The 14,521-nt window shown below is 50.5% G+C and overlaps 1 protein-coding gene across 5 annotated transcripts in view; it reads left to right on the top strand.

Annotated features, from left to right (window-relative positions):
* Positions 1 to 9,017, top strand: part of LOC101089184 (two pore calcium channel protein 1-like) — a 69,586-nt gene extending 60,569 nt beyond the window's left edge. For 4 of the 5 annotated variants that reach the window (XM_023251896.2, XM_045054590.1, XM_023251895.2 and 1 more), the window contains 8 exons: positions 180 to 244; positions 1,403 to 1,490; positions 2,043 to 2,112; positions 4,144 to 4,363; positions 4,517 to 4,607; positions 6,670 to 6,783; positions 7,018 to 7,142; positions 8,363 to 9,017. In XM_023251896.2, the coding sequence (XP_023107664.1) occupies positions 180 to 244; positions 1,403 to 1,490; positions 2,043 to 2,112; positions 4,144 to 4,363; positions 4,517 to 4,607; positions 6,670 to 6,783; positions 7,018 to 7,142; positions 8,363 to 8,508 (919 nt within the window). In that variant the 3' untranslated portion in view covers positions 8,509 to 9,017. The remainder of the gene's footprint in view (positions 1 to 179; positions 245 to 1,402; positions 1,491 to 2,042; positions 2,113 to 4,143; positions 4,364 to 4,516; positions 4,608 to 6,669; positions 6,784 to 7,017; positions 7,143 to 8,362) is intronic. The other variant, XM_023251898.2, reaches the window with a different exon arrangement.
* Positions 9,018 to 14,521: the final 5,504 nt, after the last annotated feature.

Here is a 14,521-nt window from a genome sequence, read left to right as displayed (position 1 = left end):
TGGATCATTCAAATGTAGTGTTTCTTGCTTCATCTCCACTGTTCTAAAAATTATGGAAATCAGTTTCATGGCCGGCTCATTGCTTCGCATGAGACTCGATTTAAAGTTTTCTTGGGATCAGTTGTGTCCTGACAGGCCCTTCCCTTGATCCTTCACCAACTTTGCTTCTGCACCATTAGGTTTGATACGCTGATCATCATCGCGGCCCTGGTGGCCACTGTGGCCAACACCACCATTCAGTCAGGTCAGTGCCACGGGCTCTCGGCTTCACCACCTCCTGGGATCGTGCATTCAATTGGTAGCCTTTGTGGAACATCCACCGTGCACCACTAAGGTGTTTGGGATGAGGCAGCGGAGATACAAGAGAATTCGCGAGAAAACGTTCCATGTTCTGAGAGGGATGGTAGCCTTGTTTGTGTTTTGCTGTGTATTAGAGATTTCATTTGTATGCGTCCATCATACCAGATAAGGATCTGGTCACCTCCTCTCCAAAACTGCCCTCAGTCTCATGGTTTAACCTCCATGTCCATCTTGGCCCCCTGCCCATCTTGGTCCCCTCCCATGGTCCAGCTGTAGCCGGAACTCTGCATTGTCCCTTGCCCACTGCCCTCTTGTGTCTGCACACACATTGCACGACCATTGTGCACACTCCTTCCTGTGGACACAGAGGGGTTATTGAGAGATAGTGCAACATCTTCTCCTTCTTCTCCCTCATCCTTGTCCTCTTCCTCCCCTTCTCCTCCTCCTCCTCTGCCCCCTCCACCTCCTCTCCCCCCCTCCTCCTCTTTCTTCTTCTTCTTCTTCTTCTTCTTCTTCTTCTTCTTCTTCTTCTTCTTGTTCTTCTTCTGTTTATTTATTTTAACAGGAGAGAGGGGGCCGAGAGAGAGGAAGACAGAGAATCCCAAGCGGGCTCTGTGCTGAGGGCCTCCCCAACGCAGGGCTCTGTCTAACAAACCGCGAGATCGTTGACATGAGCCGAAATCAAGATGCGGACACTTAACCTACTTGGCCACCCAGGCGCCCCAAGATAGTGCAGCCTCTTAACATAACTCTATGAAATGAATATTGGGGAAGGAAGGGCTTGTTGAAATGTGTTCTGTAGAACCTGATCCACAGTCTTTCTTAAAGACGGTCTGACGTCTACACCTCCTCTCATGATTCTCTAGCTCTAGGGGTGGGAGGGCACACCCGGTGTGGCTTTGGCGGGGGTGGGTTGAGGGGGGGGTGAATGATTCCAGGAACACTTACTTCCTCACTGCTCAGAGCCACTGCCCTGGTCTTGAAGCCGCATCTCTCCCCAGTACTTACGGGGTCTCAGACCTCACTGAATAAAAGGGACGAGCCAGAGGCACCCATAAAATGGAATGTTATGTGATGGTGGGGTTTCTTTTTTTTTTCCTAGCAAGAAAATACAACAGTCAGCAGATACTGGATATTGTGCTGATCTTGAGGATACTCCGGCTCTTAAGGATCATTGTCAGCATTCAGAGGTAAAGATGGGGCGACGTGCACTCTGGTGGTTCCCACACTGGAGCCGGCCGGAAACCCTTCCCGCCTCAGAACTATAGACGCACCCCGTTACGAAGCCGGAACGTAACCTGTACGGAGGACCTGGTGTTTGCTTGGGGCTGGGGGGCCGTGGGGCAGGGAGGGAAGTCAGGATGGTGACGAGCACCCACGTGGCAGCTCCCTGAGGGAGCTTCTGTCACCCACTTTCATCCCTGTGACCCGTTCCCTCAACTGAGCAGGCTGCACGGTGACAGAGTAACAGCGGCTGCGGTGGCAGCTAACGCTAACCTGAGTGTGCCCGCCGACAGCCCTCGATGTAGGGGCTTTTATCATCCTTTGTCCACAGGTGATGACGATGGAGCTCAGAGAGGTTGAATGGCTCCCCCAATGGTGCACAGCTAAGAAGGCAAACTCCTGACAGGATTTAAAGAACAGATCCAGGACTGGGGGAAGGGATATTGAACCAAACCCGCCAGCCTGGTGTCAGTTTTACTTTGCGGCTTCCCTTGGGCCGCCTCTTGGTTTTATCCTAGGTTCCGGGTCATCGTGACGACCTTAATTAACATTGGGCCCACGATACTGACGTTCGGTGGACTCGTCTTGGTAAGTGGCTTGTCCTTGGTGCTGATCTACGTGAAGTAAGCGGTAAGATGCTCTTTCTTGGCAACTGTCCGTAAGCCTTATTTTAAGTGAGGAAAAGAAAGGGCGATTAAGCAAACGAGACCCACTGGTTTCTAGTACTCCTTTTTTAGAATTATCCGCTGCCTGCAGACCCTGGGCATATGCCAGTTAAGGTACACCGGCGACTGGGATAGACACCAGAACTTCCGCGGCTTAACACAGTCACAGTTTCTTTCTCGCCCACGGTCTAGGTGGGTCTTCCTGGCTGGCAGGTGCTTCCCAGGGATGTAGGTTCCTTCCGGCTCATGGCTGTGTCCGCCCCCCCCCCACCCCCGCCCCCGCCCCAGGCCTCAGATCCTTCTTCGTCCTGCTTGTGGCCTCAGACCCCACCGCAGGGAGGCCAGGGGGCTGGTGTCTCCCGCTCAGGAGAGATTCCGCACCGCGAAGGACGGAGCTCAGATACTGGTGGACACTCTTCTTTTTCGTTTCTGTTAGCACAGTGAGAAATCCTATTAGTACAGAAGAATGAAAGGTAGACTTCCAGTCATTTCCAGCCCCCACCTGCCTCTTTCCCAGATACGACCGTTATTCAATGTTTCTTGTTCCTCTTCCTAAATATCTCTATGTCTGCAACAAGCATACCACGGACATGCATGTCTGTGTCTAGTTTATTGTTCGGTCAAATGGAATGATCCGCAAAAGGGTGCGCACCTTTCTTCCACCTCCTAACCTTGTCCCACGTCCTGGAGTTCACGTGTGTCCGTGTAGGCTCTGTGAGGGTTAAGGGTCCCACCGGAGAGGAGACTCGGGAGCACATCTGACCAGCCCCTCTACTGACAGACCTCTGAGGTTGGTCTCCCCTTGTGGCCATCACAACTGACGTGGTGAGGGCCATTCTTGTACCCGCCCCTTAGTGTGCTTCTATACGCGGATCCGCTAGGTCAAGAGGGAAATGTGTTCAAACTTTGGACGGCTTGGTGGCCAGTTGCCTTCCCAGAGAGTGCTCCCTGTGTACCCCAAACGACAGCACGTGACAGCCTGCTTCTCCGCGCCCTTCGCACCCTAACCAGGGGTTCATTAAGCACTGCCCTGTTTTCTAGCCTGACAGGGGAGAAGATGGCACCGTGTTGCTTTGACATGCGTGTCTTTCGCGTTTCATGAGGCTGAGCGCCTTCTCCGTGTCCTTTTGGACAGTTTTGCTTATCTTCCCGTGAGCAGCGTGTTCATATCTTTGGTCCATTCTTCTGTTAGTTCTTAAATATGATTTGCAGGAGTGTTTTGCCGATTAAGGAAATTGGCTATTGGCAAGTTGTTTATAGCGTAATTACTTTTCCTTCTCTGTCACTTGTGTTTTGAGTTTTTCTTTCTTACCTAAAAGCTTTTTGGGTTTTTTTCTTTTTCTTTTTTTTGTAGATTTTGTATGTTTTGTTATTTGTCTATTTTGGGGCTGTATAAAAATTGACATTAATTATATAGCCATATTTGTTAGTCTTTTATTTTACAGTATCTCATTTTTATGTCATGCTTAGTGGGGCCTTTCCCTACACACTTCTTTTCCCCCAGTTCCTTCATGGTTTGTTTTTTACATTTGACCCTTTCGACCCTTTGGAATTTATTTTGGTATAAAAAACAGGGTGAAGACACAACGTTACTATTTTTTTTTTCCTGGGGGGCCAACCATTATTTATTGAGTATTTAACCCACTAACTTGCTAGAAGCTTTGGTTGTGATGCATAAGCCCATGGGAGAGGTCACGGTGTGGTCCAGCTGGCCGTGTGTCCTCTGTCCCTCCACGGACAGCTCAGGCTTCTCCAGCAGAATAGCCGATCAGTCCGCCCCCTAACCCCCACCTCCACCCCCACCCTGACACTGCCTGGGACTCGGTTGGGGAGGGCAGCCCTTTCTGCTGGGCGCACGGACTAGCAGTGTCCCCAGCCGGCCTCTCCAGCCCGCCCCTCGCCCCGCGATTCTGCAGCTCGGTGCGCCCCCTGGTGACCAGTGCTGCCGTCCTAGGTGGTCTACTACGTGTTCGCTATCATCGGGATGGAAGCATTCCATGGCAAAGTCCGGTTCTCTGACCCGAATTTCACCAGTCCTGATGCTCTGGTGTGTGGGAACCCAGCCTTGAAAGATTCAGCATTCGCCCGAGACAGGTACTGCAAGAACAACTTCAACGACCTGGCCTCCTCGTTCATCGTGCTGATGGAGCTCACGGTGGTTAACCAGTGGCACGATATCCTTTCTGAGACAAGCCTGGCTGCCTCACCGGGGTGCCGCCTGCTTCTTGGGGTGGGGCAGGGGGGTGGCGCCGAAAGTGACTTCCAGGAGCATGGGGGGGCGGGGCACCTGCCAAGTTCCCTGCAGGTTGACGTCCTTAGCCTCCTACTCCTCGCGGGCGGCTTTGCCCTCGTGACTCACCAGGCGGCAAAGCTGTACTTCATCGGCTTCCACATCGTGGTCGTCATTCTCATCGTTAAGTGAGTCTGCTCCCGCCACGCTGGCCGATTCCACATCTCCTCCCTGAGCACGTGTAACCGCTTTACCTCCCTTCTCCCGCGTTCCGTCCACCTGCTGTACGTTGTGGGTCGGCACTGGAAGGGAGGAGTCTTACTTGTGTCCACATTTGTGCCCTCGTTGCCTGCCAGTGCGGTGCACCTCTGTGCATAACACGCATCTCATAGTCTCAGAGGTTGTTGGGGTCAGAAGGACTCTGGGGTCCTGGCCGGTCTCCCTCCCCTCCCCCGCCCAGACCGAATCCCTTTAGAGCATCCCTGTGAATGCCGATCACCCTCCGCTCCAATCCATCCTTCTGGCTCCTTCGAGCCTCAGAGTCTGTTCCCTTGTACAGCTACGGTCCCTCCCTGTCCTTGCGCGGGTACAATGGAACTGTGTCCCCCGATACAGTCCCTTCGTTGGTTCCAGTTCCGGTCCTGGCTGCTCTTCCAGGAGGGAACTCAGCTGCTGTTTGACAGCTGCTGTGACACCCCACCACCACTCCACAGGGTTTCTGTTCCAGCGTCTGTTCATGCGTCACAACCTCTGGGTCTAGCTCCTCGGTTCCTCGTGGGACCCGGAGCTGAGTCCCCTTGATCACGGGAATGCTCTTCCAGAGAGGTTTCCCGACTGCCATACCCCTCGCACGGCGGTGCGCCTGCAGCCCCTGGGGTGACCTCCCGGCACCACACCGTCCTTGTCACATCAGGCCTGCTTTGGCCAGCCACCACTTTACTGACTTTGGCTCGGGAACGACTCAAGAATCCTGGGGGCACCTGGGTGGCTCAGTCGGTTAAGTGGCCGACTTCGGCTCAGGTCATGATCTCGTGGTCTGTGAGTTCGAGCCCCGCGTCGGGCTCTGTGCTGACAGCTCAGAGCCTGGAGCCTGTTTCAGATTCTGTGTCTCCCTCTCTCTGACCCTCCCCCGTTCATGCTCTGTCTCTCTCTGTCTCAAAAATAAATAAACGTTAAAAAAAAAAAAAAAAAGAATCCTGGCCGAGGAGGGGAGGGGAAGAAACCCCGTGGGTGGCTCCGATCAGGCCTGCTCGTCCTTACACAGCCTGAATGGAACACGTAGTGGGAACAAGAGAGAAACACCTCCCTGGGTGGCTCTTACAGAGGTTGCTGGAGCGCTGGGACCCATCAGGGCCAACAGCGTGGAAGGCTGTAGGGACGTTCCTGGTCCTCTCCTCTCAAAAGTTTGTGGGCGCCATGGGCGCCCTGGGCTCCATCATCATCACTGTTAAGGCAGAAAAGGCGAAGGGTCTGAGATTCCTCCCTGCCTGCACGCCAGCAGATCAATCCGCGCCTATATACCACGCGTACACACAGGTAGAAGGTACGACACCTTGGGTCAGAGACAAAGACGCTGTATTACTCATGGCGAAAGCAGCGGCAGAGCAATACCCCGTGTCCGTTCCCCGAACCTTCGTCCACAATGAGCAGCGTGGTGAGCACCGCCTGGGGTGGGAATGCAGGAAGGAGCTCCAGAATGAGGAGACTGATCTTAGATAGGGCGGCTGGGGACCTGCCCATCCCCCCCTCTGGAGAGGGAGAAAGGGACTTTAGTTTCACCTGGAGTGGAAGCAGGCCCCCAGGGAGGGCAAGGTGAGTCTTTGCTGCCCTGGGCTCTCTCTGTAGGGGAGGTGTTGTTGAGCTTTACATCCTGGAATGTCTCGGGGGACAAGCATTCCTGAGTCGGCTCTCCGTGCCTTTGCTCAGACAGCCCAGACTGTGCAGAAACTTGAGATATTCACAGAGAATTGTCTACCAACAAATACTTGGCCTAAGCTTCCCCTAGAAACAGACCCATTTTCTTTTTTAATATTCACTGTTTAAAGAGGTTATAAAAGAAGAATGGTTTTCCGAGTGAATGAAAGTTGTGCCCAATCCTCGAGAGATACTGTTTGTCATTCCTCCCTTCTGTGTTGTATTTTCTTTGCAACAATAGGCTGCCTTTTTATTTGGGCTCACACACTCTTTGGGTCCAGGCTTCCCTGTCACCTGGACCTCGGCTAACGCCCTCTACCTCTTCCTCTCTCCCAGTATTTTCATAGCATTCATCTTGGAGGCATTTTTTGTGGCATATTCCTTAGAGAAAAGTGAAGTAGAAACTGCTATCGAGAAGAAGATTCAAGAGCTCGGAGTGGGAATCCAAGAGTGAGTATTGTGTTCCCCTTCGTGTAGCTCACAGATCTTTAGAAGCGGACTGGCCACGTTTAATCTCTAAGTCTCTCGTGACACCCAGCCTGGTCCTGTGGGTCAGTTCTCCGGGACCTTCACTGTCCAGAGCCTTGGGTGTGGCTGGACAGTAACACGGGGCCCCGGCTGGGAGGACACAGGCGGGACTCAGCTGAGGGACCTGACCCTGTTCATGTCTCTTCCTCCTTGAAGAGAAGAAATGCAGGACGGGAAGCTCGTTGATAATGTGGATGCTAAGGACAGTGGCTTTAGTGGGGACGATGGAGACAACAAAAGGAAGGACCTGAAAGGCTTGTACTTCAGAATTGCATCCAAAAGTAAGTTTTAAGGGTGCCTAGGAGGCTCAGTTGGTTAAGCATCTGACTCTTGATTTTGGCTCAGGTCATGATCTCACAGTTTGTGAGTTCGAGCTCCACGTCGGGCTCCACACTGCTATCGCAGATCCTCTCTCTCTGCCCGTCCCCTGCTTGTGCTCTCTTTCTCTCTTTCTCAAAATAAGTAAACTTGTTTTAAAAAAGTAAGTTTTAACCCAATGCAAAACTTCCTCCGATCCATGCTCCTCACTGAGGCTAGAAAGATGTTTTCCGAACGCAAATCTGACCTTCGGTGTCTTAAGGATAAAGACAAGGGCAAGGGGCGCCTGGGTGGCTCATTCTGCTGGGCGTCCAACTCTGGCTCAGGTCATGATCTCACGGTTCATGGGTTCGAGCCCCGCGACGGGCTTTGTGCTGACAGCTCAGAGCCTGGAGCCTGCTTCAGGTTTTGTGTCTCCCTCTCTCTCTGCCCCTCCCCTGCTTGCCCTTTCTCTCTCTCAAGAATAAACATTAAAAAAATTAAAACAAAACCAAAAAGACAAGGTCCCTTGTCGTGGCCGCTGCAGCCCGTATGTATGCCTGGTCTCTCCTTCTCTTAGCCTTTCTTCCTTCCCTCTGTGACTCGCCATGCTGGCTGCATGTCATTGATCTTTGAGTGACTGTTTGGTGACCGTCTATTTTCCTTGTAGACTCAAAGCTTCCCGTCGTGTGCAGGGCCATGTCTTCTTGCCCTCCGCTGTATCCCCAGGGCCTCACGATGTACCCGGGACATGGGGACCCTCAACACCTATTTCCTTAGCCATTTTATTCTCAGCGAATTAGCGGTTGGCTGAATAACCCAGAGCAACCTGCGTGTCAGTTTGGTCTCTGGCCGAGGCGCGACCTCCGAGTGAGCAGCTCAGCATGGCCTGCGGGAGCCGTGGCGTGAGCAGGGCGCCCTTACCAGGCGTCACCCTCCCCCATCCTCCAGGGAGCACCTTCTCCTCGGGCTCTAGAGCTCTGGGTGGCTGAGGAGCGCAGTGGGGTCCGCACCAGCACAGATGAGTGGTTCTTTCCTGACTTTTTTATCCTTTCTTCCAAAGAGCGTTTGGCTAGCCATGCTTAGAGCATCGTCTTCGACTCAGGGGCCATCCTTCCGGAAAGCCCAGCTCTGCCCCGGGCCGAGTTTTCCCCTTCCGGCCCCAACAGGTGCCAGTTCCATGTGCCTTTCTCCCTCCTCCTAGAGTACAGGACCGTGGACGCCTTGCTGCAGCAGATGTTTGAGTCTGAAATTGCCCCAGAGGAGGAAGGCCCTTCGTTGGATGAGATTCTGAACTTTTCACCCGGTGACCTGTATCCCAAGAATCCCAATTTCGAAAACAGTGCGTGATCCTGGACCTTTAAAGGTGCACACGTGGAAACCAAGCTGGGCGGCCATCCCTTCTGGCTTATTCTATCTAGAGGTGATTTTCCCAGCCCAGGTCGCTCTGTGCTGTGACCAGCCTGCGCATCGGCCCCTCCTGCCCTGAGCCACCAGCTGAAAGGTGTGGAAAGGCTGCTTCCGAGTGCCCTGCCTGGGGTTGTTCTGAGGTCTGACCAGGGCAGTAAGGAGGGGGAAATCTTGGAAGAGATTTTGAGGGGCACTGATCATACACATGGACCTACCCGTGTGATGTCCCTTCAGTGGGTGTGTAAAAGCTTTTCATTTATTTTTATGTGATATTTTGCGATTCTATTAAATCACATGCTACAGTGTTACGTGAATGAATTTTGAATATTTACATATGGTAAAGGAATATATCTAATACAGTAGCCTTTAGATGTGGTGTTTATTGAAAATGAAGGAAAACATGAATGCAAAAATAAAATTCTGTCACAGTTGCTTCTTTTTCCAGGGAAGGCTCTCAAAGCTTCTTCTTCTTTTTTTTTTTAACGTTTATTTATTTTTGAGACAGAGAGAGACAGAGCATGAACAGGGGAGGGGCAGAGAGAAAGGGAGACACAGAATCTGAAACAGGCTCCAGGCTCTGAGTGGTCAGCACAGAGCCCGACACGGGGCTTGAACTCACGGACCGTGAGATCATGACCTGAGCCGAAGTTGTACGCTTAACCCACCGAGCCACCCAGGCACCCCTCTCAAATCTTCTTAATGTTTATTTATTTTTAAGAGACAGAGACAGAATGTGAGGGGGGGAAGAGGCAGAGAGAGAGAGGGAAACACAGAATCCAAAGCAGGCTCTAGGCTCCGAGCTGTCAGCACAGAGCCCGACGCGGGGCTTGAACCTGTGAACCTGAGCCGAAGTCGGACGCTTCACCGACTGAGCCACCCAGGCGCCCCCCCCTCAAAGCTTCTTTAATTACATTACAATGATAGCTAGCTTGTGAGTAAATCAGTCTCCGAGGTCACTTTCTCCAGCTGGAAGTCCCCCAGTGCGGTGATGTGCTCCTTCCGGGAAATTAAAAGGGATTTATCTTATTTATTAACCGAATTTCTAACTGTGGTAAAACACCCATCACATAAAAGTTACCATCCTAACCAAGTCTAAGCGTATATAGTTCGATAGTTGTAAGCATATCGACACTGTTGTGCAACGGGTCTCCAGAACTTTTTGTCTTCCCAAATGGAACCGCAACCGGTCAACGGCAACCCCCTCCTTCCGCGCCCCCCTCCCCGCCCCGCCCCCGGAAACCACCATTCTGCGTTCCGTCTCCAGGACTCTGACCCTTGTGCCTCGCAAGTGCATTTGAGCGAGCGTAATCCTTTGTGAGTTGTCAGGGTATGACTCATTCTTCTGTACCTTGTCACGGGCCCCACTATAAAGGGGCCCCTGACCTCAGGTGCAGTGAGACCTGAGTCATGTGTCACGTCGGGGTGACATCTGACGCTGGCTGGGGAGGGATTTCTTTTCCTTGGTTCTGAGGGTGACCTCTGGTGTAGGAGCCGGGCCAAGGTTTCGGGCACCCACTCTGGGGCCAGGTCGCCCAGTGTCATACCCCGGCTCCCCAGCGAGCGGGCTGCTTCATCTCTCTGTGCCCCGTTTGCTCACGTGCACTTGGGGTAAATGGCACCTCCGTCCCAGGAGTGTAGGAGTGAAGGAGGATGAGGACCCAGTGGCACCCTGACCCAGCCGCTTCAGTGTTTGCTCTTACAGATTGCTGTTCCTGGTTTAAAGCCACGCCTGGGGTCCGGCGTTGGTGCTTTAGAATTTTCTTACCATGACGCACCCCAGGAGGTGGGGCATTGCTGACCCCTCTGAGGGGATTCATGGAGCCCTGCCATCCTCTGGATTGCTCCTATTTCTTTGTATATCTAACATTTATTGTGATGTCAAGTATGACACTAAATGTATCGAGTGACAACTTAATTTCTTTAACTTGAAAACGTGCTGGGCGTTTTTCGATTACAGACTATGCAGTCATTGTAAAAAAAAAAAAAAAAAAAACCCAAAAAACAACTCAATGCCGAAATACAGTAAAAAGACAAAAGTTGCTCTTTCTTCTTCCTTCTCCTGACACCCACCTCCCCTTCATTCTTGCACTGACAGTCGGACACCCCCCTTCCCAGTGGTGGTGCTGAGTTTGTTGTGTATCCTTCTGGAAACAGATCTACCCATTTACAGTCATGTGTATCATGCATGTGAATATAGGGTATACGGCTGACCCTTGAGCAACATGAGGGGGTAGGGTTGCAAGTCTGCATAAACTTTTGACTCCCCGCCCCCCACTCCCCCCAGGACCAGACTTTGCTAATAGCCTACTGTTGACCAGAAAAGCCTTACCAATAACATAAACAGTTGATTAACACGCAATTCACATGCTATGTGTATTATATACTATATTCTTACAATAAAGTAAGCTAGAGAAAAGAAAATGTTAAGGAAGTCATAAGGAAGGGGTGCCTGGCTGACTCAGTGGGTGGAGCATGAGACTCTTGATCTCCGGGTCATGAGTTCGAGGCCCACATTGGGTGTAGAGGTTAAGTAAATAAATTAAAAAGAAAAGAAAGTCATACGTAAAATACATTTACAGTACTATACTGTAATTATAAAAAAAATCTGCTTATGTGTGTACCTGCATAGTTCAAACTCATGTTATTCAAGGGCCAAAGGTAATTGCATTTCTTATTCTAAGAGGGATGTCATGACGTTTTTCCTACGTATTATTCAAGAATCTTTTTTTACTTACCAGTGTTTTTTATTGAGATACGTGTGTTTGTATATACGCACACACAAAACGCTATCAAATGTTCTGTACCATCAGCGTTTCGTGATTCATTGAAAGCTTTACTTATTCATAGACCTATACATTGTTCCACGTGTTCAACATTAAACTGTAACAGAGTAAACCTTGTCACGTAATTTTCTTCATGTGTGACTCCCTTGGGTGGGAGAGACTGGATCCCGGTACTATGGACGTGCAGCAGCCCCCATGGCCACCAGGGGGCCCCCACGGCCCCCCCGCCTCCGTGAACAGTCTCAGAGCAAGGGGAACAGGGAGTTGTGGCTGTGATTGACATCTTTCTCCAGGTCTGTCTTCTGCCTTTCAGTGAACTTGTCACCCCCACGTTTTGTCCCAGCTGGACACTTCATTTCTGTCTCCCCGGCAGGGGAATGGGACGACATGACTGATTAGACCTGCGGGCCGTGAGCCCAACTGGGGCCTGTACCTCATAGGTCTTGCCCTGGGGAGCAGTCTCTGTGTCTTCTCCACCACTGAGAATGGCAGCAATTCGAACATCCTGGAAGCCTTCTGTGGAGGATGGCAGGGTCAGTGCCCGCATGGGATCGCTTACCCCCAGACAGTAACAGGAGCTTGAAATCACTTGTTTCCCCTAAACTGTGTGTGTGGGTTTTCCATTATAGCACCTTGGCCTGCCTGTAGCCTACCCAGCCCAGAAATGGGTTTGTCTGAAACATTCTGGAATGGAGCCGACGGACAGGTGGACTGACTTGAGGGATCAGGGAAATGGACGACCAAGGACGCTGACCTCCTGGGATGAATGGCAGAAAAAGGTGTGAGTGATAGCTTTGCAGGTGAACTTACACTGGGCCAAATGCCCGGCTCTTGAGGGGCTCTTACTTCTGATAGGCAGGAGTTATGCTTGTAAGTTCCTTCACGTCTTAGGAAAAGTAAATTTTAGAATCATTGCGTTAGACCACAGATAAAATCCAGAGGGAAAGGGCACTGGTAACAGTAATCTCCGAACTTCCTACGTGAGCAGATTTTTTCTTAGAATGTGGAGCGTGGGGCCAAGAATGAGTAGGAAATGCCTGGACCCAAGATAGATATTAAATTGGAATCTATGCCGAGTCTAGCCAAAGTTTGAGCACTTGGGATTACTTGCACCCCTGCTCAGCTTTTCAGGAGACACAGATATTGAATAAGACCCAGCCCCGTCCTCAGGGAAACTTCGGTCTCATTAGCGGAGTGAGCCCAAAGTTTCCTCCCTCCCAGAGCTGACTTCGGATGCCTCATCCATTTCAGTTGCCCTTTAGATGCACAGCTTGTTTCCTCGTGCAGGTAAACAGTGCATGTGTGTGCGTGTGTGCGCGCGCGTGTGCAATCCAGACAACTGATTTATAATTAAATGAAGATGGTTGCTATCGTTTGTACTAGGTAATGGACAAAACAGAACAAAACGAAAACTATTTGGCTGAAGTGCTTAAAGTAGCTTACTTTGTTCAGATCAAGCCTTTCTCCCTGGAGACGAGGCCGTTGCTAGGAAATCAGACTGTGAAGTTTATTTAAGTAAAGCCCTTGGCATAGACCAGACACCAGATGGGCGACAGCAGTGCTGAGACGACACTGTGGTCAGGTCAAGGTTGTTGGTGCAAATAGCATGGACGATATTTGGAGTGTGAGAGAAGCTGACAACCCAGTAACAGCAAATGGGTGGATGGGAACAAAGGACAAGTCAGTAGGGGCTGGACGCCAGCGTGCCTGGGTGGCTCAGTCGGTTGAGCGGCCACTTTGGCTCAGGTCATGATTGACAAGTCGTGGTTCACAAGTTCCAGCCCAGCATCAAGCTCTAGGCTGACAGCTCAGAGCCTGGAGCCTGCTTCGGATTCTGTGTCTCCCTCTCTCTCTGCCCCTCCTGCTCACACTCTTGTCAATCTCTCTCTCAAAAACAAACATTAAAAAAAAAGTTTTCTTTAAATGGGGGCTGGACACCAAGTGTCCTCCCTGCCCAAGACTGAAGGCACCCACAGCGGCCTTTCCCAGATGGACACATTTCACTCTTAGATTAGTCAACAGCACCCTTATCTTTTCTTGTCTTGTTTTCCTTTGAAAACAGCCACTTTTGAAAGAAAAAAAAAAAAACAAACCACAATCTTGGTTTATCAGTGCTCGGTTATTTTGACACTTTCAGAATAAATGTAATGTTAGTTTGTTTGAGGAGGTCTGTCCCTTTTCAGCTTCCTTCCAGATTGAGTGTGTAATCAGTCATGTAGATTACATTTTTTATTTTCAAAATAAAGCATATTTTGGGGTCCCATTCTATTAATTTATCCTGCAGACACATTTGCACATGCACTCAACTTTTTTGTAGCAATAAAACGGTGAAACCAATGGTCTGTAAATAGAGGACTGGTTAAATCAATAAATTCACACAGAGGAATGGCAGAGAGCTGGACCAATACAGATGGGAAGATGGTCAAGAAAAAAGTGTCCTAATACATTGTGCGAGAAGAGATGGATGGGTACTTCTTCAACGCGACTAAAAACCCCTACCACGGGGCAGCATCGTGAGCTCACTGGATAAACATGAGAAGAGCTCCCGCTAAAGCAGGAGGCCGGGCTGCCCAGCGCCACCACTGTTTAGCCCTTTCCTAGTGGTCCTAGGCCAGCGAGAGAAAAATCACCAGCGAAAAATTGGGAAAGACATAAACATGATTTTCATACGGGGCGCCTGGGTGGCTGAGTTGGTTAAACGTCCGACTTCGGCTCAGGTCGTGATCTTATGTTTCGTGGGTTCAAGCCCCACGTTGGGCTGTCTCCTGACAGTTCAGAGTCTGGAGCCTGCTTCTAATTCTGTTTCCCTCTCTCTCTGCCCTTCCCCCACTCACGCACTGTCTCTCTCTCTCTCTCAAATATAAATAAACGTTAAAAAAATTTAAAAACCCATGATTTTCGTAGTGATGACTAGTTACTGGGAAACTTCAAAAGAACCATCTGAAAAGCTTTTTACAGAAACCAATAGGGTTCAGATGCTCAAACTACCACCTAGAAAGAAATAGGAAACTAGATCTGATTTAAGCAGTCAAAAGCTTAGTCTTAAGTATTTATTTTAAATATTTTTAAATGTTTATTTATTTATATTGTGAGAGAGCGTGAGCAGGGGAGGGGCAGGAGAGAGAAAGGAGAGACAGAGTTCCAAGCAGGCTCCATGCCGTCAGTGCAGA

Source organism: Felis catus, chromosome A3, assembly GCF_018350175.1.
Source record: "Felis catus isolate Fca126 chromosome A3, F.catus_Fca126_mat1.0, whole genome shotgun sequence".
NCBI classification, from domain to species: domain Eukaryota; kingdom Metazoa; phylum Chordata; class Mammalia; order Carnivora; family Felidae; genus Felis; species Felis catus.
The sequence above is the reverse complement of the archived record's forward strand: the minus strand, read 5'-3'. Positions and strand labels throughout refer to the sequence as shown.